This window comes from Arachis hypogaea, chromosome 9 (assembly GCF_003086295.3).
Source record: "Arachis hypogaea cultivar Tifrunner chromosome 9, arahy.Tifrunner.gnm2.J5K5, whole genome shotgun sequence".
NCBI lineage: Eukaryota > Viridiplantae > Streptophyta > Magnoliopsida > Fabales > Fabaceae > Arachis > Arachis hypogaea.
The window spans coordinates 111,431,195-111,452,517 of record NC_092044.1 but is presented as its reverse complement, the minus strand read 5'-3'; the positions used below and the strand labels follow the sequence as shown (position 1 = coordinate 111,452,517).

The window sequence follows — 21,323 nt, the reverse complement described above, 5'->3', positions numbered from 1 at the left end:
ATATGATATACTTGATGATTGTAATTTATAGTGTGTGTTGCTAAGTGAAGGTGCATGGTGTATTGGTGTTGTTATTTATTATGTACAGAAAAAGGGTGTTACTAAACTACAGAAAGTACCAAAGATTTGGATAAAATAAAATCAGAGACAGAGAGCCGTTTATAGCTAATTAGCTAGTGGTGTTGTTATTGTTTTTAGTATGTGTGTGGTTGTGTGGGATAAATATGTATGTAATATTTGTTAAATAATAGTCATGAACTATGATATTATTTATATAAAGAATTGAATAGAATGAATATATTAACAAGTTAATGTGCTAAATTGTTCTAACTAGATGATTATTCAGTTGATGCCTCAAGAAAGAACAACTATCTTTTACATTTTTGACGTGCTAGAGCTTCTATGTTTGAACCCCTTTTTTTTAAGTCATAACAAAAAACCACAATTACCATACAAAATTGTTCCAAATGGAGTTATCTTAAGAGAATTGAACAATTTTATTGATGAGAAGAAATATCTGAGTTATTGAGCTCACTGTCATTATAAAAAAAACAGAAGACATATTCTTTGAATTTGTCATTCTGGTGGTCAACTCTTACCTATTGTACATATTCTTTCAATTCATATGCAACTAATCCTTTTTTTGTTCTGTTGTTACATCAAATGCAGCTGTCTATGCAGTTGCTAGTGCAGTTTTTAGCACCCAAGTGGTGAATTTGATAATAGATTATATGCTCAATTTTTATGGATCCATCATGTATTCAATTTTTAAAGAGAAATAATGATTGTTGGTTAAATACTTGAATCTGATGCATATTCAGAAATTGTTTGATAATGGTTGAGTTTTGAATATACTTGATAATGGTTGAGTTTTGAATATACTTCATAATGGTTGAGTTTTGATTATGGCTGAATACTTGCTGTTTTTTGTATGGTTTGCTAATGGTTGAAAAACTTAGTTCATATAAACAATTTACATTTACTTTTATTTCAGGAAATATGAATTCTGAAATTGTGAGTAACCTTGTTACAACTGGAGTTGGTTCTGAGGCTGCTCCGGTCGAGGTTGATGAACCTAGTTCGAAAAGGCTGAGACCAACAACCTCTGATGTTTGGAATTTTTTCAAAAAGCTCGGTCCAGATAAGGATGGAGTAGAACGTGCTGAGTGTAAAGGATGCAAGAAAGTGTTTAAAGCTGGAGGTAAGCGATATGGCACTTCTACTATAAAACGGCATCTTGATAATTGTACTAAAATTAAGCATGAAGATATTGGTCAGACTATAGCAGAATTGCAACTTAAAATGGGTTCACTTAAGATTGATTCAGGAGTGGCTAGAGATATGTTTGTTGGGTATGTAGTTGCTGGGGATAAGCCTTTTAATATGGTTGATGATAGGAGATTTAGAAATTGGGTGAAATATATTAGTCCAACTTTGAAACTTCCTTCTAGGAATACGGTTAAAGCTGACATAGTAAAAGTTCACAAGAGAGAAGCTGCGAAACTTAAAAAAATTTTAGTTTCCATTCCAAATAGAATTTGCTTAACATCTGATCTTTGGACTTCCAGTACCAATGAGGGGTTTATATGTTTGACTGCACATTTTGTTGATGAGAACTGGAAATTACAGAGTAAAATTCTCAATTTTTGTCATATGCCTCCTCCTCACACAGGATTTGAGTTGTCTTCTAAAATCTTTACGCTTTTGACCGAGTGGAAAGTTGATAAAAAGATTTTTTCTATTACTCTGGATAATGCTTCTTCTAATGATACTTGTGTTGAACACTTGAAAAGTACTTTGGATGTGCATGGTTCATTGTTGTGTGGTGGTGAATTCTTTCATGTTCGTTGCTCTGCTCATATTTTAAATCTTATTGTCCAAGATGGAATGAAAATATGTGGTGATGCAGTGTATAAGATTAGAGAGTCTATTAAGTTTCTGAGAAAATTTGAAAGTCGAATGGTTAAGTTTAAAGAATGTTTTGAAGATATCGAGGGACTTGAGTATACGACTGCATTATGTTTAGATGTTCCTACTAGGTGGAATTCACTTTATGCAATGCTTGCAAGTGCTATTCCTTATAAGAAAGCTTTTGAAATGTATAAAGTAAAAGAAGATGGGTTTAGGGAGTATTGTCCTTCATCAGATGAGTGGAGAAGAACTGAGAAGATATGTGATTTCTTGTTACCATTTTACGAAACTACCAAGTTGATGTCCGGAACTTCTTACCCAACATCCAACTTGTATTTTTTACAAGTTTGGCAAATCCAGCTTATTTTAATGAATAGTTTGAAGAATGATGAAGTGCTTATAAGGAACATGGGAGAAAAAATGATGATTAAGTTCAAGAAATATTGGGAAGAATACAGTATTGTTCTTGCATTTGGGGCAATTCTTGATCCTAGATTTAAACTCAACACTTTGGTTCATTGCTATAATGAGATTGATCCTATTAGTGCTAAAGACAAAGTGGAGCTTGTGAAGAGTAAGTTATACAAGCTTTTTGAGGTTTATGACCAAAATTCCTCTACAACTGTAGAGAGTTCTTCCCAACTTTCAAGTAATTTTTCTCAAGCAACATCTTCTGCAATTGGAACTCAGCTTATTAAAATTGTTGGTATAAGTATTTTTATCTACTTGATTATATGTGTTTTTTATTTTTCATGCTTTTTGATTCATATATTGTTTGTAATGCAAAGGATTTGATGTCCCGTAATCAAGAAGCTGAAGTGAAAAGTGGAAAGAACCAACTGGATATTTATTTGAGTGAGGCAACATTATTTTGCAATGATGCAATCATTGATGTTTTGCAATGGTGGAAAGACAACCATCATCGTTTTCTAACATTATCACTAATGGCAAGAGATTTGTTGAGCATTCTTATTACTACCGTGGCTTCAGAATCTGCATTTAGCATGGGTTCTCATGTTTTGAATAAGTATAGAAGTCGTTTGTTGTCAGATAATGTTGAAGCGGTGATTTGCACCAGAAATTGGATACGTGGATATGATGATTTTGGTATATTATATTTATGACATACATACTTGAGTGATTTTGAACATTATTATGTACTTTTTTGCTAATATATTTAATTACATTTTTCTAGAGGAAGATAAAGATCAGGAAGATATTGCAAAAGGAGAAGGCTATTCTTCAAGAGTTGGTTCCAATGATGTTATTGACTTATATGAAGATGAAGATGAAAATTAAGTGTATTAAATTAAGTTTAATTTGCTTTGAAGACTATTTATAATTATGTTTTTGGACTTTGGATTATATATTTATTTTGTCGATGGGACTATTTATAAGTTATAACTATATTTTTGTATTTTGGATAATTGGATTATGTTTATTTATTTTGAAGACTATTTATATTTAATATTTGTATTTATATTGATTTAAATAGAAGATATTAGATATGCCCTTATAAAAAAAATTAATTAGGCAGGCTTAGCCCGCCAGCCCGCCATTAGGCGGGGCGGGCTAGGATTTTGGGACCGCCTGAATAGGCGGGGCGGGGCGGGGCGGGGCGGGCTTCCCCGCCTGACACCCCTAGTAATAGTTAGACCTTTTAACTAATAAGATCACTTATTTTATTTTTCCATTCCAACTTTGTTTCTATTACCCTTGTTCCAATATTCCATTCTACCGTGATAATTCCCTAATTTGACCTTCACTTTAAAAGCGATCCAAGTTCCTCGTGAGCAGTTCGAAAAGATTCATACTCCAAAAGAGGAAGATGAATAAGGGGGAGAAAGAGAGGGAGAGATAGAGCTGACGGGAAGGAAGAATATAGAGAGATCCACCAACAATTGAATGTAAATTTATTTACATTAAATTTAGGGGTAAGTATGGTTTTGGTCCCTAACATTGAGGGCCAGAATCGAAACCGTCCCTCGTCTAATTTCTTATTTAGAATCGTCCTTAATGTTTTTTTCGTATTAAAATTGTCCTTTTTATTTTTTTGGATAAAAATACCCTCCCCCTTTCCCCTCCCCCACCCCCACCCCAACCCCAACCCCGGCTCCCATCCCCCTCCCCGTTCTCCCCTTCCCCCATCCCCCCACCCCCACCCCGGCTCCCCTTCCCCCCACCCCGTCTCCCCTTTTTTTTAATTTTATAATTTTTTTAAAGCAAGGGTAGTTTAGGAATAAAATAAAAAATTTAAATAAAAATGACGATTTTAATACGAAAAAAAACGTTAAGGACGATTCTAAATCGAAAATTAAATGAGGGACGGTTTCGATTTTGGCCCTCAACGTTAGAGACCAAACCATACTTATCCCTTAAATTTTTTACATTAAACTAACAGGTGATTTATTAATTAGCTATTTGAAAATAGCCGCACAAGAACATGGAATGGCAAGACTTTCGAACTAACAACTGCGATGAAATCTCATATGTGATTCATTGAAATGAATAATAATAATAATAATATTATATTATTATTATTATATTAGTATACCAAAGAAATATAATCATTAAAATTATGAGGATGTGTTGAACGGCAGGAATGAAATTCAAAGTAACAGTAGTCAACAACACATGCATTGACTTATTGATAGATAGCCTGTTCTTGATAGAAGTATAGAAGTATAGATAGATAGTTTTTTCTTGATTAATGAACTCTGTTATTGGCTTATTGATTGATGCTAAATTGGTACTAATAAACTGTCATTGGCTTGTTCTTGCTTTTTTTCCTGATGTTAAATTTTATTAAAGTTTCTTGATTTTGTGCTCATTACCTCACTAAGTGCTTTTTTTGTTGTTAATGATTGTGCTTATCTTAATTTACTTGTGATGTATTTACTGTCATTTAGAGAGTGCTTATTCTTTGTTTTTTTTTTGGTTTTTTTTTTCTTTCCTCTTATTTTTAGACACCAAAGAATATATTACAAATTACATATTTAGATTGATTTAGGTTTTCATACTATGGAGATTGTAGTTAGATTTTTGGTAAGTTATCCTTGTTAAAGTTTTTGACATAAGCCTTGAAGATAGGTAGTTTCTTGCCCTTCATGGTTTTTGAAAAAAAAAACAAATAAATAATGGAAAAAAAGGAATGTGTTGCATTGTTGTTTTTGACTATCGCAGTAAGCTTGTTCTATTTTAATCATGCTTGCTTCGCCCAAGTAAAAAATAAATAAATATAAAAGGGCATGTGATGTCTTGTTTTTTTGTTTAAATCACACATATTATTAATAACTTGAGGAGGGAGAATTTGATAATGAGAACCAATGGAGACTTTAGTCAGAGGGAGGGGGAGAAGGAGAGAGAAACGGCAGCTCCGTGATGCATTCATGTGATGACACACCAACCTCGAAAGACAGCAACCACATGTTCAAAATAAGAGATAATCTTTTATATATACTCAATATATGTTGTGATTGTCTGAATGATAATGAAATAATTGTGTGTGATAATGATGCTTGGACAAATAAAAAATTTGTGATGCATAAAAAATAGGTAATAAGAAAGGAGGGATCGGATGAATTGGGTTCTTTCGCTGAAAAAGATTTTGCCCTTCTGATGAATGAATAATTTCTTTTTATAGTTAAAATTTACATCAATGATGCATGTGACAGCATAAATCTTTAGAATAGATTGGCCAAATGTCAAACACACTTGTCTGATGATTTGAATTTACATTGATTATTTTTTTGAACTAACAGGTACCGTACTTTAATTAGGTGTTGAAACTTCCATCGATGACCAACACGTGGAAAGACTTTAGAAACTTTTATATTTGTTGTCTCTTTATTTAATATCCAGTAGTAACAACTTAACAGCCCAACCATATTTATTATTAATGTGAGCAGGGACGTTGAGTAAAAAAATTGGCATTGTCAACAGTCAAAAGGATCAAGTGGTTGGGTGGATTAAAGCAAAGCAAGACCGGTCAAATACGGGCGATGAATAAGAGAATTCACACAACTAATATTAGCGGGGGTTGCGACACCTGACCTCTTGAAACCGGAAATTAGGATATTAACTTAGGATTAAAGATTTCTACTATTGTACTAGAATTAAAGAAATTAAAAATAAACTCGAAAATTTTCCAATTCTGCTAGTTAGTGTTGGTGAAATGTCTTAAGATGGAATTCTTATATCCTTCAAACTTGCCAGCATTAGAATTGCCTAACTAAACATTGTACAAACTGCAAAATCCTCATGTCATTACACTCACATGTAATCAAGGACAGGTTAAACTCTATATATGTTCCTTGATTATTATGATAAGTAATTCCCCACCCATATATTAACGAGGAAAGAATTTACTTATGGTGATTTCATTGATGGAATTGCTGTCATTAACCAACTCCTTGCTTGTTGTCATGCTTTCCTCTGTTCTGTTGTTCTTGAAATAGTATGCTGGTTCACGAGGGGATGGCAAGTTGAGTGAAGAGCTATTTAGGTAAAAAACAATTGTTGCCATTGTAGGTCTGTCATTTGGTTCTTCTTGAACACATAACAAACCAATCTGAATGCATTTTATGACTTCTTCCTTTGAATAAGGGCCTTCCATGTTAGGATCCAATAGTTCCATTGGCGTTTTTTCTGTCCATTTTTCCCAAGCCTGCAACCTCCATTTGAATTGGCTAAAGTCAGTGTTTTCTACTCCAAGAAAAAGAAATTTAGAAACATTGTACTCACATGTCTTCGGATGTCATCAATACACTCTGATTCAGAAGAGGAGGTTCCTTTTCGCTTCCCGTTAATGATCTCGAGTACCATGACTCCAAAACTAAACACATCCGATTTTACGGAGAATTGTCCAAACATTGCATATTCTGGAGACATATAACCACTATATATAAAACATGGAACAGTTAAACAAGCAATTGCAATGACAAAAATTGATAGAGAAAACAAGATCCAAGAAGAAACTTACTATGTTCCGACTATTCTATGCGTGTTTTCTTCGTTTTGATCCACAGCAACAATTCTAGCCATGCCAAAATCTGATATTTTTGGATTCATATTACTATCTAACAAAACATTACTAGGTTTCAGATCACGATGTATTATTTTGAGGCGAGAATCTTCATGCAGGTATAGAATTCCTCTAGCGATTCCCATGATGATCTGTTTACGTTGAATCCAAGATAATTGTCTTCGCTTTTGAGGATCTATAAATAAGACTTTTGAATACTACATTGTACAATCAAATACACATTACTCATTTTTTATTAGTAATGTTTAGAAGCAACATACCACAAAGAAAGTAGTCAAGGCTTTTGTTTGGCACATACTCATAGATGAGTATCTTTTCTTCACCTTCCAAACAAAATCCCAGTAACCTCACTAGATTTCTGTGTTGAAGCTTAGCTATAACAAGAACCTCATTTTTAAACTCTATTGCACCTTGTCCAGAGCTTCTAGTAAGCCTCTTCACAGCAATTTCTTGTCCATTTAAAAGAATACCCTGAAATTATTTGTAAATAAATACCAGTTGTATATTCTGTTCTGTTATGTTATTATATCAACAACTTGATAATTGATATGTCTACCTTATAGACTTCTCCAAATCCACCTTTGCCTACCCTGTTCTCTGTGGCAAATCTATTTGTTGCAGCTTCAATCCTGGCTAGTTCAAATCGCAAGGACTCCAAAGTGCTTAGATCATTCCCAACTACACCAAAAGTGTTTGAATTCTGTTAAATGGTTTTCTAAGGTTGTGAAAATAAGAAAGGAAATCTATATTTCTCCACATTACAGTTTTCTTTGAGAATATCATCTTGATTCTTTCTTCCTTTTCTACGTAGAAAGCAGCAACCACCCAAAGTTAAAAGCACAAGTGCAACGACAATGGCAATTGGAACAGCGACTTTATTTAATGGTAAGTTCTTCTGCTTTCGTTTACCTGCACGATTTTTAGTTAACACCTCTAATTATAAACTATTATGTTCTTGAATCATAAAGAGAAGGATAATAAAGCATATAACAATTTTGAGGTAAGCAGACGTCAATATCTTAGATTCTTTTCCCTCCCTCCTTCATTTTCCAAGAAATATGAAAGATTAAGTGAAAACTCAGTGCAGTCGACTTCACGTGAAATTCATAGTCGAGAGTCGTGAAGTTGACTACACCTAAGTTTTCACCCAAAGAGTATTAAGATTACGTGAATTCAGTCAATTCACCCAATTAGTATAAATTTTACATAATATATTTTACATATGACATATTACAAGTGGTTTTGATAACGGTCTATAAAAACCACTTGTTGAGTAAGGATAGCATCGAAAAAATGAAAAGAAAAATAATCAGAGACATATTTATAAAGATAAAAATTCATGTGCAGTTAATTTCATTTGAAATTGATAATTGAAAGTCATTAAATCGTTAAATGATTTAACAGATTTAACTAAATAACGATTTAACGATTCTCAACTATCAATTTAAATCGTTAAATGATTTGACAGATTTGACTAAATAACGATTTAACGATTCTCAACTATCAATTTCACGTGAAGTTAACTGCATCTGAGTTTTCATCGCTTACAAAACCTGGTGGAGCCAAAGGACGAGAATCTCTTTGCGGTGGTGGGGGCCGCAGCGGCCGAGGAACTATATTGTGTTCCTTAAGGAATGGATATAATTCATATCTAATACCACAACTGGGATACATGACAGTTCCTCCAGATTTTCCCCTGCAGCATCCTGCTGGAATATATGCAATGGCATCACTGAGACACCAGCTACAGTTCTCGGTGGAAAGATAAGGGAGACACCAAGCGGAACCATATATGTTTTGATGATCTGTGATTTTCTGAGTCATTGCAGCCGTTTTATTTGAATCAGCAGCGGCCATAGTTCTCATATCATTCAGCATATTCCAGAGAATAGTGTTGTAGCGCCCAACTTGACCCACATAGTCAATGTCACTCACAAAGGTGATACTTGGACTTTCCTCCACATTGGAGAAGAAATTACGATTAGAGTAACGCATATAGCATACACGGTACCAAACCATGGCTTTTTTTGCTTTGCTACAAAGAGATGATATGAGTTTTGATGCTTCTGCCACACAGTCTTGGCACATTCCTGGTGTGCTGTCTCTTGTACAAATGTAGAGGCCATAGACTGTGTCTGAAGTGGTTTTACCAATTACTTTAGTGTTGTAGGATCTGGAATCTGTGGTGGCATTGGAGGAGAGCCAGTTAAGGAGTGTTATGGTGTTGGAACGGTATGTGCTATTGGATGCAAAAGTGCCATTGATTGTGCAGTTATAATAAGCTTTAGTATTTTTATCGGTGGCTCCTTGGATGATGTTAAAGCAGTGAATGGGGAGGAAGAAGAAGAAGAGAGATGGAAGCAGAAGGAAGAAGTAGAAGGAACTCATCATGAATAGGTTGGAAGATGAATCATCATTCTTTATATTGATTTAGAATTGAATAGTGACCAAAATGCTTAGTGCTGATTATGGTTTTGTTAGTGCATGGTAATGATGGTTTGAGACCAATGCACTTGTAGTTGTGTACTTAATTAATGAATTCACACCCGTTAATCCTGTCCTAAACAATACGCGGATTATCATGCTGTCCATGCACTTATATTCAGCGCCACTTTCACATGAAAAATAATGGAGATAAAATATTATATTTCCTAAAAATCGTTGTCTAGAGTTAATGAATATAAAATATACATTATATATATTGCACGATCGCTGTGCACTTCTAGCAGTTTTTGCTACACAACCACGGTCCTAATTAACATACGGGAAAGTATAACAGACAAAATACTAAAAATAGAGGTCTCATTGATGTGATAATAACGTTATTTTATTCTTTGAACTTACTTTTAAGATATCAAATGAGATATCTACTATTAGACAAGTATCCCACTCTGATGTTCTCTGTTTCATTTTATATTGACTTATTGCTTAGTGTTATATAATTTAATAAAAAGTATTGATATGAGATATATTTAAAAAAATATTAATTACTAACGTCATGTGTCGTGTTTTAATTTTGTTGTGGCCCAGTCCAGCTGGTTTTGTTGGTGGGCATAATCTGTTCAGTTTACAATCCGGACACAAGTACCCATGCTGTCAGCTACATGACAGCTGTGGGAGAGAAAATTTTCTAAAAAGAGATCTTTTCTGTGGAGTCTGCCTTACTGACAGGATATATATGGGGAGGGTCCTACCCCTCCCCCAAAGTATGTCACTACCACCCTCACTCTCATAGCCACTTGTACACTTTTTGACTTGGACATCGGAGTGTCATTGCAAGTGATGCCCTCCTCGCACATCCCGACCAATTCGGGAGGCCCACTTTCCCGTAAATCTCGCTCACAGGCTCAGACCCAGACCGATTCCCACTTCATTATCCGGAGAACCTCTCCAACCCATTCGGAACCCGAAAATGTAACGAATAGGAAGAAGGCAGAGCACGTGGAGGTTAACCAGGCTACATATGCAGAAAATAGTAATAACAATCATACCTTAGAGCCACATATGTGGGAGGAGGAATCAGTTATAAGCCAGGGACAGATGGCAAGCATAGGGGTAAATCAAGGCCCAAGAAGAAGTGCAAGAATGAGAACTACTAATAGGCGGTTAGAGGAATACGTTCGTTAGCGTGATGTGGTAATTCTCATTCCTTTCTGTTATTTTCTCTAGCCTTTCTATTCTCTCTCCTTCTCTCCCCTTCTTTCTATCATGGAAAACCCTCTCTGATCTCACCTTTCCAAAATTCTGCACAGGTCTTTGGATGAGGAGCGTGGATTGCCTCTAATGTCGTTCCTTCGCAATTTTTCTTTTCTTCTTTATTATACTGGTTCTGTTCTTACTATACTGTTACATTGAGGCTTGAGTCCTCCATAGTGTGTATACCTGCTACTGCTATTCCCTTCAATAAAATTCATATTACACCCTTCCATTTGGTGCTTTCATTGTCTCCATGGCTGTGGCTGATAATACTAGGATGAAAGGGATGGAGGCGGACATCAAGCGACTCTTTCAATTGCTTGAGTCGGTAACGGAGGAACACCGAGCTGAGAGGGCCAGAACTTCTGAGGCTACGAATATAAAGTTTGACGCGATTCAACACTCTATTGCTCAGCTCGCTCAGTCCAGAACTCGTAGCCGTTCTCCATCGCGTGAGCTTACGCATGGGTCAAACTCTGAGGGTGATATCCAACCCCGATACGGGCTTCCTCAACAAAGGGTGAATTTTGATTTACCAAAATTCGATGGCGGAGATGCGCTTGGCTGGATCTTCTCGATGGACCAATACTTCGATTTTTTTCGGGTGCCTGAGGAGGAGAAGCTCGGTATAGCTGGGATCCATATGACGGGACCGACAGTTCCTTGGTTTCAAATGTCTCAGCGCACTGCTCAATTTCGTTCGTGGGATCAATTGAAGCGGGTAATAGAAATTGAATTTGGTCCGTCTCTCTATGAATCGCCACGGGAGCTTCTCTTCAAGCTACAACAATCTGGGTCGGTGGGTGACTATTATTCCGATTTTGTGGCGTTGGCGAATCGTTCACGTATTGAACCACCTGAGGCTCTTCGCGATTGCTTCATCAGTGGTCTCAAGCCCGATATTCGCCGCGAGGTGAAGGCCCAGTGCCCCCCGTCGCTCATGCGCGCTGTCGCCCTCGCCAGACTTTATGAGGATAAATTCTCTCCATCTCCATGTACTACCTCGGGCCCTTCAATTAGTCGTCCAGGGATTCCTACTGTGGCAGCACCGCAACCACGCGTAAATAATCGTGGTCTTCTTCCGCCCTTGCTTCCAACACCAAATCAGCGTAACGCTCCTACTCCAACCAAAACACCGATCCGAAAACTATCACCAGCGGAGATTCAAATTAGACGTGACAAAGGCTTGTGCTACTGGTGTGATGAGAAGTTTTCAGCTAGCCACAGGTGTACAAATCGCCAGTTCATGTTGCTGCAACTTGGTTCCGATGATTTGGAAGACATTGATCCATCAACGGGAGATATGCCGCCCGACCTGGAGATTTTACCACAATTAGAGCAGCAAGTCTTGGGCCACCATTTATCATGTAATGCCATGCTAGGCACCACTGGTCCGGCCATGATCCGTATTAGAGCCTCAATTAATGGGTTAGAAATTTCGGCACTGATCGATGGGGGGAGCTCTGATAGCTTTATACAGCCCCGAATCGCTAAGTTCTTGAATCTGCCCATTGAGCCTGCTCCAGGGGTCAAGGTCATGGTGGGTGATTTTGATGTGTTACCGGTGGAGGGATACCTTCCAGCCTTAAATGTTAATTTGTCAGGTTGCTATGTGACAATTCCGGATGTCTTTGTGCTACATGTTGCAGGGGGTGACTTGGTTATTGGTACAACCTGGTTAAAGACTCTAAAAGCTCACATAGTGGATTATGACTCTTCCTTTCTCAGATTTTTGCACCAGGGTAAGTTTGTGATTGTGAATGGTGAAAAATCAGGGACCCCTGCTCAAGCTCAATTTAACCATATAAAGCGGTTGGTTAGTACTGACGCCATTGCAGCGGCTTTCACTCTTGAGGTGCAACCAGCGGCGGAGGCTGCTATGCCCAAGATTCAATTCCCTGTGACTATGAAACCTGAATTGGGGCGGCTTCTTCATACCTATGAGGGGGTTTTTGCTGCACCATCAGGATTACCTCCACAACGCACTCATGATCATAGCATTCCGTTGGTTCAGGGTGCCGCACCAGTGAAGTCCAGACCTTATAGATACCCTCATAGTCAGAAGGCTCAGATTGAATTAATGGTTCAGGAGATGCTACACGAAGGAATTATCCAGCCTAGCAAGAGCCCATTTTCATCACCAATTTTATTGGTTAAGAAAAAGGATGGCACATAGAGGTTTTGTACTGATTATAGGGCTCTCAATAATATCACCATCAAGGATAGCTTCCCAATTCCCACAGTTGATGAACTCTTAGATGAGCTTTTTGGTGCGACAGTGTTCTCAAAATTAGATTTACGCTCGGGTTACCACCAGATATTGGTTAGGCCGGAGGATCATTTCAAGACTGCTTTCCGGACGCATCAAGGGTTGTATGAATGGTTGGTGATGCCGTTCGGCTTAACCAATGCCCCAGCGACATTTCAATGTTTGATGAATGATGTGTTTCGTCCATTCTTAAGGCGGTTCGTGCTGGTATTTTTTGATGACATTCTCATCTATAGCCCGACGTGGGACCAGCATTTACACCACCTCGAATTAGTTTTGAAGCTATTACAGCAGGAACAGCTTTATGCCAAGCTTTCAAAGTGCTCCTTCGGCTTGGCAGAGATAGATTATCTGGGCCATACTATATTTGGTAATGGGGTTCATATGGAAGATGCAAAGGTGCAAGCAGTTATGGAGTGGAAACAACCTCAAAACCTCAAGCAGCTGCGAGGTTTTTTAGGCTTGTCAGGTTATTATCGACGCTTCATCAAAGGGTATGCCTCTATTGCTGCCCCGCTGACCGATCTGCTCAAGAAGGATGCATTCGTCTGGAAAGATGAGGCTGAATCTGCCTTTCTTCAACTCAAGATGGCCATTTCTTCACGTCCTGTTTTGGCTCTTCCTAATTTTGAGTTTCCCTTTGAGTTAGAGACAGATGCTTCAGGGTTGGGCATTGGGGCTGTATTGGCTCAAGAGAAGCACCCTATTGCTTACTTTTCAAAAAAATTATCTCCCTCTATGCAGCAGCAGTCAGCTTACACCCGTGAATTCTACGCGATTACGGAGGCAGTTGCCAAGTTCCGTCATTATTTGCTGGGTAAGAGGTTCATCATACGCACTGACCACCAGAGCTTAAAGACCCTCTTGGAGCAGAATCTACACACCCCAGAACAGCATAAGTGGCTGCATAAGCTTTTGGGGTACGACTTTGAGATACAATATAAGCCGGGTAAGGAAAATCTTGCGGCTGATGCATTATCACGTTCCTTCTTTGTGGCTTGGTCCACTCCAAAATCTGAATGGCTACATATTCTAAAGGAAGAGATTGATAAGGATACATTCCTTCAAGATATTATCATTCAGTGCCGTCACAACATGGTAGCTGATAAGAATTATTCATATCGCAATGGCATCTTGCTTTGGCGGGACAGAGTAGTGGTACCCAAAAATAGCAAACTCATTGACCTCATCATGAAGGAATACCACGATAGCGCTGTAGGCGGTCATGCGGGTATTGCCAAGACCGTGGAGCGCATTTGTTCTACTTTTTACTGGCCGAATATGCAGCGACAAATAAGGGACTATGTGCTCTCTTGTGGCACTTGTCAAAAGGCAAAGATAGAATCCAAGTTACCCGCTGGGCTGCTGCAACCTCTTCCAATTCCCTTTCGAGTTTGGGAGGACATATGCATGGATTTCATTGTGGCCTTGCCACCGGTTAATGGTTTTTCGGTGATCTTAGTTGTTATTGATCGCCTCACCAAATTTGCTCATTTCATTCCACTCAAGCCTGACTTTAGTAGTAAGAGTGTTGCTGAGGCTTTTGTTAAGCATGTTGTGAAGCTTCATGGATTTCCTAAATCAGTTGTATCGGATAGGGATAAGGTTTTTGTAAGCAAATTCTGGCAGCAGCTTTTTGAGATGCAGGGCACTACATTGGCTATGAGTTCTGCCTACCACCCTCAAACGGATGGTCAGAGTGAGGCACTGAATAAGACTCTGGAAATGTATCTCCGTTGCTTCTGCTTTGATGCTCCTAGGAAGTGGCTCGAGATGCTTCCATGGGCGCAACTTTGGTATAACACTTCTTGGCACCAGAGTATTAAGATGTCTCCTTTTAGGGCCTTATATGGTAGGGAATTGCCGTCCTTGGTGAAGTATGAATTTTGCCCAGATGATGAACCGTCTCTTCAAGACATGTTGCTAGCACGGGATCAGATATTAGAGCAGCTAAAGCGTAACATGGCTCGCTCCCAACAATTCATGAAACACTTTGCAGACAAGCAGCGACGTTTGGTTGAATTTGACGAGGGTGATTTCGTGTTGGTAAAGCTTCAACCTTATAGACAACATTCAGTTGCTTTGAGGAAGCATAAAAAATTGGCGATGCGTTATTTCGGGCCATTTAAGATCTGTCGTAAGCTTAGTGCCGTGGCTTATAAATTGGCACTGCCTCCTGAAGCCAAGATTCATAATGTGTTTCACATATCAGCTTTAAAGAAGTTTAGGGGTGAGAAGGTTGACCATTATCTCCCCCTTCCTCTATGCACAACAGAGTTGGGACCTTTATTGGAACCGCAAGAAATTCTGGGTACAAGAACAGTCATCAAAGATGGTAAAGAGATTCTTCAACTGCGGGTCAAATGGGGACAGGGGCCGAGTGCTGACACGTCGTGGGAGAGTGCTGATGATCTGCGCCATACTTATCCTGATTTCAACCTTGAGGACAAGGTTGTTGTTGATGAGTGGGGTAATGTAACGAATAGGAAGAAGGCAGAGCACGTGGAGGTTAACCAGGCTACATATGCAGAAAATAGTAATAACAATCATACCTTAGAGCCACATATGTGGGAGGAGGAATCAGTTATAAGCCAGGGACAGATGGCAAGCATAGGGGTAAATCAAGGCCCAAGAAGAAGTGCAAGAATGAGAACTACTAATAGGCGGTTAGAGGAATACGTTCGTTAGCGTGATGTGGTAATTCTCATTCCTTTCTGTTATTTTCTCTAGCCTTTCTATTCTCTCTCCTTCTCTCCTCTTCTTTCTATCATGGAAAACCCTCTCTGATCTCACCTTTCCAAAATTCTGCACAGGTCTTTGGATGAGGAGCGTGGATTGTCTCTAATGCCGTTCCTTCGCAATTTTTCTTTTCTTCTTTATTATACTGGTTCTGTTCTTACTATACTGTTACATTGAGACTTGAGTCCTCCATAGTGTGTATACCTGCTACTGCTATTCCCTTCAATAAAATTCATATTACACCCTTCCAAAAAACCGAACAAATTTATTTATATTTTACGTATAAATTTATCATTGTATGAAAACAAATATCTTTTTTCATTTTCACTCTCTATTTTATATTCACCACCCCATCCGCATTGTGCATGCGAAGAAATAATGCGCAATCATTCTATCATCAAATAACAAATATTGACGCAAACTCCCAATTATACCTACCCCAACTTAAAATTAATCTCTCTCTTCCATTTTTAATGTGCACGTTCTCAGCTTACCAAATGTATTGATTTATTACTCACCTAAAATATGCTTTTGTATTAAATAAACTATTTAACATAATACCTGTCTAACATCTGACTATTATCTTTATACGAAGATATATTGATGTAACTAGTTATGTTGTTCTTAACGTGAAACACATGGTAGAACTTGCCGAAATAGAAGATACATTAGTTGAAAGAAATACAGGATCAAACTCAATGGAGATCCAAACAATACATTTAATTCAACAGAGAAATTCAAATAAAGTGTAGGCATGTGTGTCTCGAACACACTTGTTTTTGACCCGCTAGATTATTTAGCATAAAAGCATTCTAATATATATGTGAAGGAAGTGCATGTCACCCAATAGTGCATTCCTTAGCTTATCTAGGGAGAAATGTGCTCACTGACAAATCGTTGATAGAATCATTTATGGAATGCGTTTTGTGGTAGTAAGACATATAATCCATCTTTTTACTTTTTGAAACTATTGGTTCTTGAGGCAAAGGTACTTCCCCTGAAGAACTACTGAGGTATGACACAATTTCTGTCATTGTAGGCCTCTCATTTGGATCATCTTGAACACATAACAGGGCAATCTGTATACTTCTCATCACTTCATTTTCAGAATAATTTCCTTTTAAAGTTGTATCCAATAATTCCAATGGCTTTTCTTCCTTCCATTTTGCCCATGCCTGCAACAATTTTCTATAAATTAATTTGAACCATTGTATGAATATAATTTGATACAAGGTACCAGAAAAAGTGAATTATTACTCACAGAAAGTCGGATGTCATCTGAGAAGTGTGGTTCACAAAAAGAATTTTTCGATTTTCCACTGATAATCTCAAGTACTATGATTCCAAAACTATACACGTCAGATTTTATCGAAAATATTCCTTCCATTGCATATTCTGGAGACATATAACCACTGTATATATGATTTAACTATTTGGCTTAATAATGATTAAATAAGATGAGACTAAAATGAAAACAAAAAAGAATAATAAACTTACTATGTGCCAACAACCCTATGAGTATTCACTTGAATTTGATCTGTAATTACTATTCTTGCCATACCAAAATCTGATATTTTTGGATTCATACCATCATCTAATAAAATATTACTTGGTTTAAGATCTCGATGGATGATTGTCAAACGAGAATCTTCATGAAGGTATAAAATTCCTCGCGCAATTCCTCTAATAATCTTGTATCGTTCAGACCAAGTTAATGGCCTGCTTCTCTGAGGATCTGTACAAAGAATTAGATTTTTCAATGGCCAATTATCAAAATGATATTCATCTTACTCATATAAAAGAAGCTAAGCTAAGAACACAAATTCTAATTTCTAACCAAATAAAATGTAGTCAAGGCTCTTGTTGGGGACATATTCGTAGACAAGTATCTTCTCTTGTCCTTCCAAACAAAACCCCAGTAATCTGACCAGATTTTTATGTTGAAGCTTGGCCATAACAAGAACCTCATTCTTAAATTCTTCTGCACCTTGCCAAGAGTTTCCCAAGAGTCTCTTTGCTGCTACTTCTTGCCCATTTTCAAGAACACCCTGTACAACATGATAAACCTGCACTCGTTTAGTTTAAACTAATACTCCAAAACAATATCTTAATTCTCAGTTTTACCATGTCACCTTGTAAACTTCCCCAAATCCACCTCTTCCTATCTTGTTTCCTTGGGAGAAGTTGTTGGTAGCAGCTTGAATTTCACTCAACTGAAATTGTAAAGACTCAAAAGAAGCCAATGATTCATCCCCAACTACATCAAACAATATAAAAACTATAGTAATAAATGAAGTTTCAAGCCTTCAAAAAAGAAAAGGATATGATATAGGAATTGAACACATTTACAGCTTTCTCTAAGAAGAATTCCCCTAAGAAGCTTCCTTTGTCGTCGTCGACTTAGGAAACATAAAGAGCAACCAAAACATAGCAGCAGCACAGAAACAACAGTTGAGATGATGGAAATAATAATCTGTCTCTGGTGTGACCTGTTTTTCCTATTTCCTGCAGTGAACAAAACAGTACCTTTAACATATGAAAGTTACTAACTATCAGAACCATATGCAGAAAATACACTAATTTAGTATCTCTATACATAATGTCTGTGTTCATGTCTCATCTACCAAACACGATCTTGTGTCTCTATATGCAGATTATGTGCTAATACCTCCAAGTCTCAAAATATTCAGATGAGATGATGGCTCATAAAATCGATAAAGCTCAAATCTAACGCCACAACTGGGAAAAAGAACCCTTCCTCCGATCTTTCCTTTGCAACAACCGGTCGGAATGTCAGCCGCGGCGTTTACAAGACACGAGCTGCATTCCTCAGGGGGCAAGTCCGGGGTGCACTTTGCCATGCCATAAAGGCTTTGTTTAGCTGTGATGTTGAGTTCCCCGTACACGAACCTTCTAGAACCCATGGGAATATCAGCAACCGCATGCCTTAGAGTATACATCATCTCCGACACTTCATTGTTGAAGGTAGCAAGTTGGCCAACGTAGTCCTTGAGGTTCAGCAAGAAGATTTTAGGGCTTTCTTCTGCTATTGTTAAGAAATCTCTGTAAGAGTAACGTAGGAAGCAGAATTTGACAAATACCACAGCTTCCTTTGATGTTGCACACTCTGATGTTACATTATACACTGCTTGATCGATGCACTTTTGGCATTTCTCTGGCGTTATATCTGCATTGCACTGGAAGAGGCCATAGACACTGCTGTTACCAGAAGAAACCTTGGTGATGTGGGATCCGGCAGAGTTAGTGGCATTGGAAGAAAGCCAAGATAGAAGAGTTTTGAGGTTGGTATGGTAGGTGGTGTTTAACTCAAAGGTGCTGTTTCTTGTGCAGTTACAGACATGTGGGAAATTGGTATCTGGTGAAGTAGTTGTAGAAGAAGAACAAAACCATGTGATGGAGAGTAGCAGCAGAAACTGGAATAACAGAAACGAATGCATGTTTCTTTGTTCATAACGAAAACCAATTAAGGAGCTCATATTATAGTGTAACTAGCAAGTGGACTGCTACCTAACCTTTATTTTGATGATCATGCTCTTCAAATGCACATTCTTTATTATCTTAGCCAACCTTTGTTGATTTCTTTTAGAAAGGGACTTTACACTGCTTTGTTCCATGTCCATGTCCATGGAAAACATAGACACAGTTACACATGTATATTGTTTGGTTATTAGGATATTAATTTTTGAAAGACACGGTTACACATGCCTACCTGCTGCCTTGTTGTCTCTCTTTGCATGTAAGACTACAACCTTCATTCTCCTTCTTCTCTTGTTTTTGTTTTTTTTTTTTTTAAGAATTAGAAGAAAATTATTTCAATTCTTTTTATTTGAATTAGTTAACTGATGTTGAAATTAGAGTTGTTAATTTTAATAATTTGAGTTGTTGAGGATGAAAAATTAGTAACGAAGGCAGTGATAATGGTGAAAGTTAGTGGTGGGAATAGTCGTGGTGGTAGAAATCAACAGTGAAGTAATTTTGGTTGAGAATAAATTTGACTTTTAAGTTAAACAAATGTATCTTATATTTTATTATCAAATATTATGTAAAATTTGTATATTTGTATGTTTATCTAGGTTCCTATGTATATGATGAGATATAAATATAAAGACACAGTTATTAAAGATATGAAAATAAAATATTTGTATTTATGTATTGTGTTTGACAAAAATAAAAAATAAGATACATATATTTAAAAAAGATAACTTTTCATTCAACCACAAATTTTACTACTATCACTATATACTCATTATCTCAAACACTACATATTATTATCATTGAATTTTTATTTCTTCTAATATTTTTTATTTCTTCTAATATCATCATTTAAATATTAAATATATAATTTTTCTTGAAAAAAATAAAAAATTAAAGCTCAAAATTTATCAAAAATTAATCAAAATTTAAATAAATAAAAAAATTAAATATACAGTTTTTTTCTTGAAGAAAATAGAAAGATAAATTTGATTGTAAAATTTAAAAGAGAAAGAAAAAAATTAAAGAAATAAGAAGACAAATTTTAAAAATTTAATGAGTAAAAATAAAAAAATAATATTTTACAAACTGTGTCCGTGTTTCACCAAATTAGAAATACATAAATTTAACCAAACAACAAACATATATCACGGTATCCATGTTTCATCTTCAACCAAACTACCTTATGTTTTTATGTCACTGTCTATTGTTTTGTATCTATTATTAATAAACGCAATCTTATATATTTAAAAGAATCTATTTGAACATTCATTAAGTCATCACTTGTTAATTATATTATATTTAGAGTAAATAATAACTTTAAATATGATGTGTAAAAGGCTAAAAAGATTTAAATAAGTAGGTTTTTTTTATGCGGTCTAAATTTTATTAATAGAATTAAAAAATTTATATCTCTATTTTTAAGCAAAAAAATCATAAGCACTAAAGAATTTCCCAAAAAAGGTAATTAAATAGTAAAGCGTCTATATTTCTTTAAAAAATTTATCACCTCATTTATCTGGATAGGGTAATAACTAATAAAGCAAATGGAAGAATTAAACATGTTCTACACTTCTACTTTATGCTACTTCATTTCATGGTCAGTGATTACTTACTACATAAGTAACATGCCACATTTTTTTTTACATAATTTAGCTGGCTCGTGGTCCGGGCCTGGAATTATAAAAAAGAATGTAGAAAGAATGCAGCTAGAGTCATATTTAATTAGTAGGAGGGTGAAAATGCCAAGAAGCTATCTTTGCATATAACATCAGGTTACACAAGTCTCCATAAAATGTATATTTTTGTTGCTATAAATCTAATAGCATTAAACCTGTTTTAGGGGAATTGATTCGTATTATTAAATTGCTTTCATACACGTATATTATTATTTTGACTAACTTTTTGAAAAAAAATTAAAAATAAATTCTCTTAATTGTTAAAAAAATTGAGAGTTTAATGATTCTAACTTTTTATTATTTTTTTTATATTTATTTTTTATTTTATTTATAAAATTAATGATAAAAAATTATATTTTACTCTCTTAATTATTAAAAAAAATTGAGAGGATTCATTTCTGTTTTACATACATGTACTGATATGAATGAAAAGGTGGAGAAAAGATTTGACATTTGTCACAAAAAGTTTAAATTTCGTTCTTTTTGGATTAAT

At 36.3% G+C, this 21,323-nt stretch overlaps 4 protein-coding genes across 5 annotated transcripts; 2 read left to right on the top strand and 2 right to left on the bottom strand.

Annotated features, from left to right (window-relative positions):
* Nucleotides 1–999: 999 nt before the first annotated feature.
* LOC140175220 (zinc finger BED domain-containing protein RICESLEEPER 2-like) lies at nucleotides 1,000–3,210 on the top strand. Its single transcript, XM_072202169.1, has 3 exons — nucleotides 1,000–2,613; nucleotides 2,700–3,018; nucleotides 3,107–3,210. The coding sequence occupies exons 1-3, from the start codon at nucleotides 1,000–1,002 to the stop codon at nucleotides 3,208–3,210; spliced, it is 2,037 nt and encodes a 678-aa protein (XP_072058270.1).
* Nucleotides 3,211–6,077: 2,867 nt separating this feature from the next.
* On the bottom strand, nucleotides 6,078–9,443 carry LOC112711859 (cysteine-rich receptor-like protein kinase 25). 2 transcript variants are annotated; one of them, XM_025764586.3, is made up of 7 exons: nucleotides 8,509–9,441; nucleotides 7,718–7,864; nucleotides 7,512–7,633; nucleotides 7,216–7,426; nucleotides 6,893–7,130; nucleotides 6,655–6,808; nucleotides 6,078–6,577 (listed from the first exon to the last, which is right to left on the bottom strand). In XM_025764586.3, exons 1-7 carry the CDS (start codon nucleotides 9,344–9,346, stop codon nucleotides 6,260–6,262), a joined length of 2,028 nt encoding a protein of 675 aa, XP_025620371.1. In that variant the 5' UTR covers nucleotides 9,347–9,441; the 3' UTR covers nucleotides 6,078–6,259. The 2 variants fall into 2 exon arrangements, with proteins under 2 accessions (XP_025620371.1, XP_029145052.1); XM_029289219.2 differs by having other exon boundaries at nucleotides 6,386–6,584; nucleotides 8,509–9,443.
* A 1,461-nt stretch (nucleotides 9,444–10,904) lies between these two features.
* LOC112709511 (uncharacterized) lies at nucleotides 10,905–12,827 on the top strand. The gene has a single exon (XM_025761396.1). It carries the CDS (start codon nucleotides 10,905–10,907, stop codon nucleotides 12,825–12,827), a length of 1,923 nt encoding a protein of 640 aa, XP_025617181.1.
* Nucleotides 12,828–16,307: 3,480 nt separating this feature from the next.
* Nucleotides 16,308–19,316, bottom strand: LOC112711858 (cysteine-rich receptor-like protein kinase 25). Its single transcript, XM_025764585.3, has 8 exons — nucleotides 19,193–19,316; nucleotides 18,328–19,093; nucleotides 18,009–18,164; nucleotides 17,792–17,916; nucleotides 17,497–17,707; nucleotides 17,157–17,394; nucleotides 16,921–17,071; nucleotides 16,308–16,834 (listed from the first exon to the last, which is right to left on the bottom strand). The coding sequence occupies exons 1-8, from the start codon at nucleotides 19,313–19,315 to the stop codon at nucleotides 16,523–16,525; spliced, it is 2,082 nt and encodes a 693-aa protein (XP_025620370.1). The 5' UTR covers nucleotide 19,316; the 3' UTR covers nucleotides 16,308–16,522.
* Nucleotides 19,317–21,323: the final 2,007 nt, after the last annotated feature.

What these genes read in the sequence shown, in the direction of transcription:
- LOC140175220 (XM_072202169.1), top strand. Translation starts at nt 1,000, where the DNA reads ATGAATTCTGAAATTGTGAGTAACCTTGTTACAACTGGAGTTGGTTCT. An exon ending in GAACTCAGCTTATTAAAATT is followed by an intron (nt 2,614 to 2,699) that starts GTTGGTATAAGT and finishes TGTAATGCAAAG; the next exon opens with GATTTGATGTCCCGTAATCA. An exon ending in ACGTGGATATGATGATTTTG is followed by an intron (nt 3,019 to 3,106) that starts GTATATTATATT and finishes ACATTTTTCTAG; the next exon opens with AGGAAGATAAAGATCAGGAA.
- LOC112711859 (XM_025764586.3), bottom strand. Translation starts at nt 9,346, where the DNA reads ATGATGAGTTCCTTCTACTTCTTCCTTCTGCTTCCATCTCTCTTCTTC. An exon ending in TCGTCCTTTGGCTCCACCAG is followed by an intron (nt 7,865 to 8,508) that starts GTTTTGTAAGCG and finishes AAAATCGTGCAG; the next exon opens with GTAAACGAAAGCAGAAGAAC. An exon ending in CCTTGACTACTTTCTTTGTG is followed by an intron (nt 7,131 to 7,215) that starts GTATGTTGCTTC and finishes TCTTATTTATAG; the next exon opens with ATCCTCAAAAGCGAAGACAA.
- LOC112711858 (XM_025764585.3), bottom strand. Translation starts at nt 19,315, where the DNA reads ATGTTTTCCATGGACATGGACATGGAACAAAGCAGTGTAAAGTCCCTT. An exon ending in AATTCTTCTTAGAGAAAGCT is followed by an intron (nt 17,917 to 18,008) that starts GTAAATGTGTTC and finishes TGTTTGATGTAG; the next exon opens with TTGGGGATGAATCATTGGCT. An exon ending in CCTTGACTACATTTTATTTG is followed by an intron (nt 17,395 to 17,496) that starts GTTAGAAATTAG and finishes TTCTTTGTACAG; the next exon opens with ATCCTCAGAGAAGCAGGCCA.
- LOC112709511 (XM_025761396.1), top strand. Translation starts at nt 10,905, where the DNA reads ATGGCTGTGGCTGATAATACTAGGATGAAAGGGATGGAGGCGGACATC.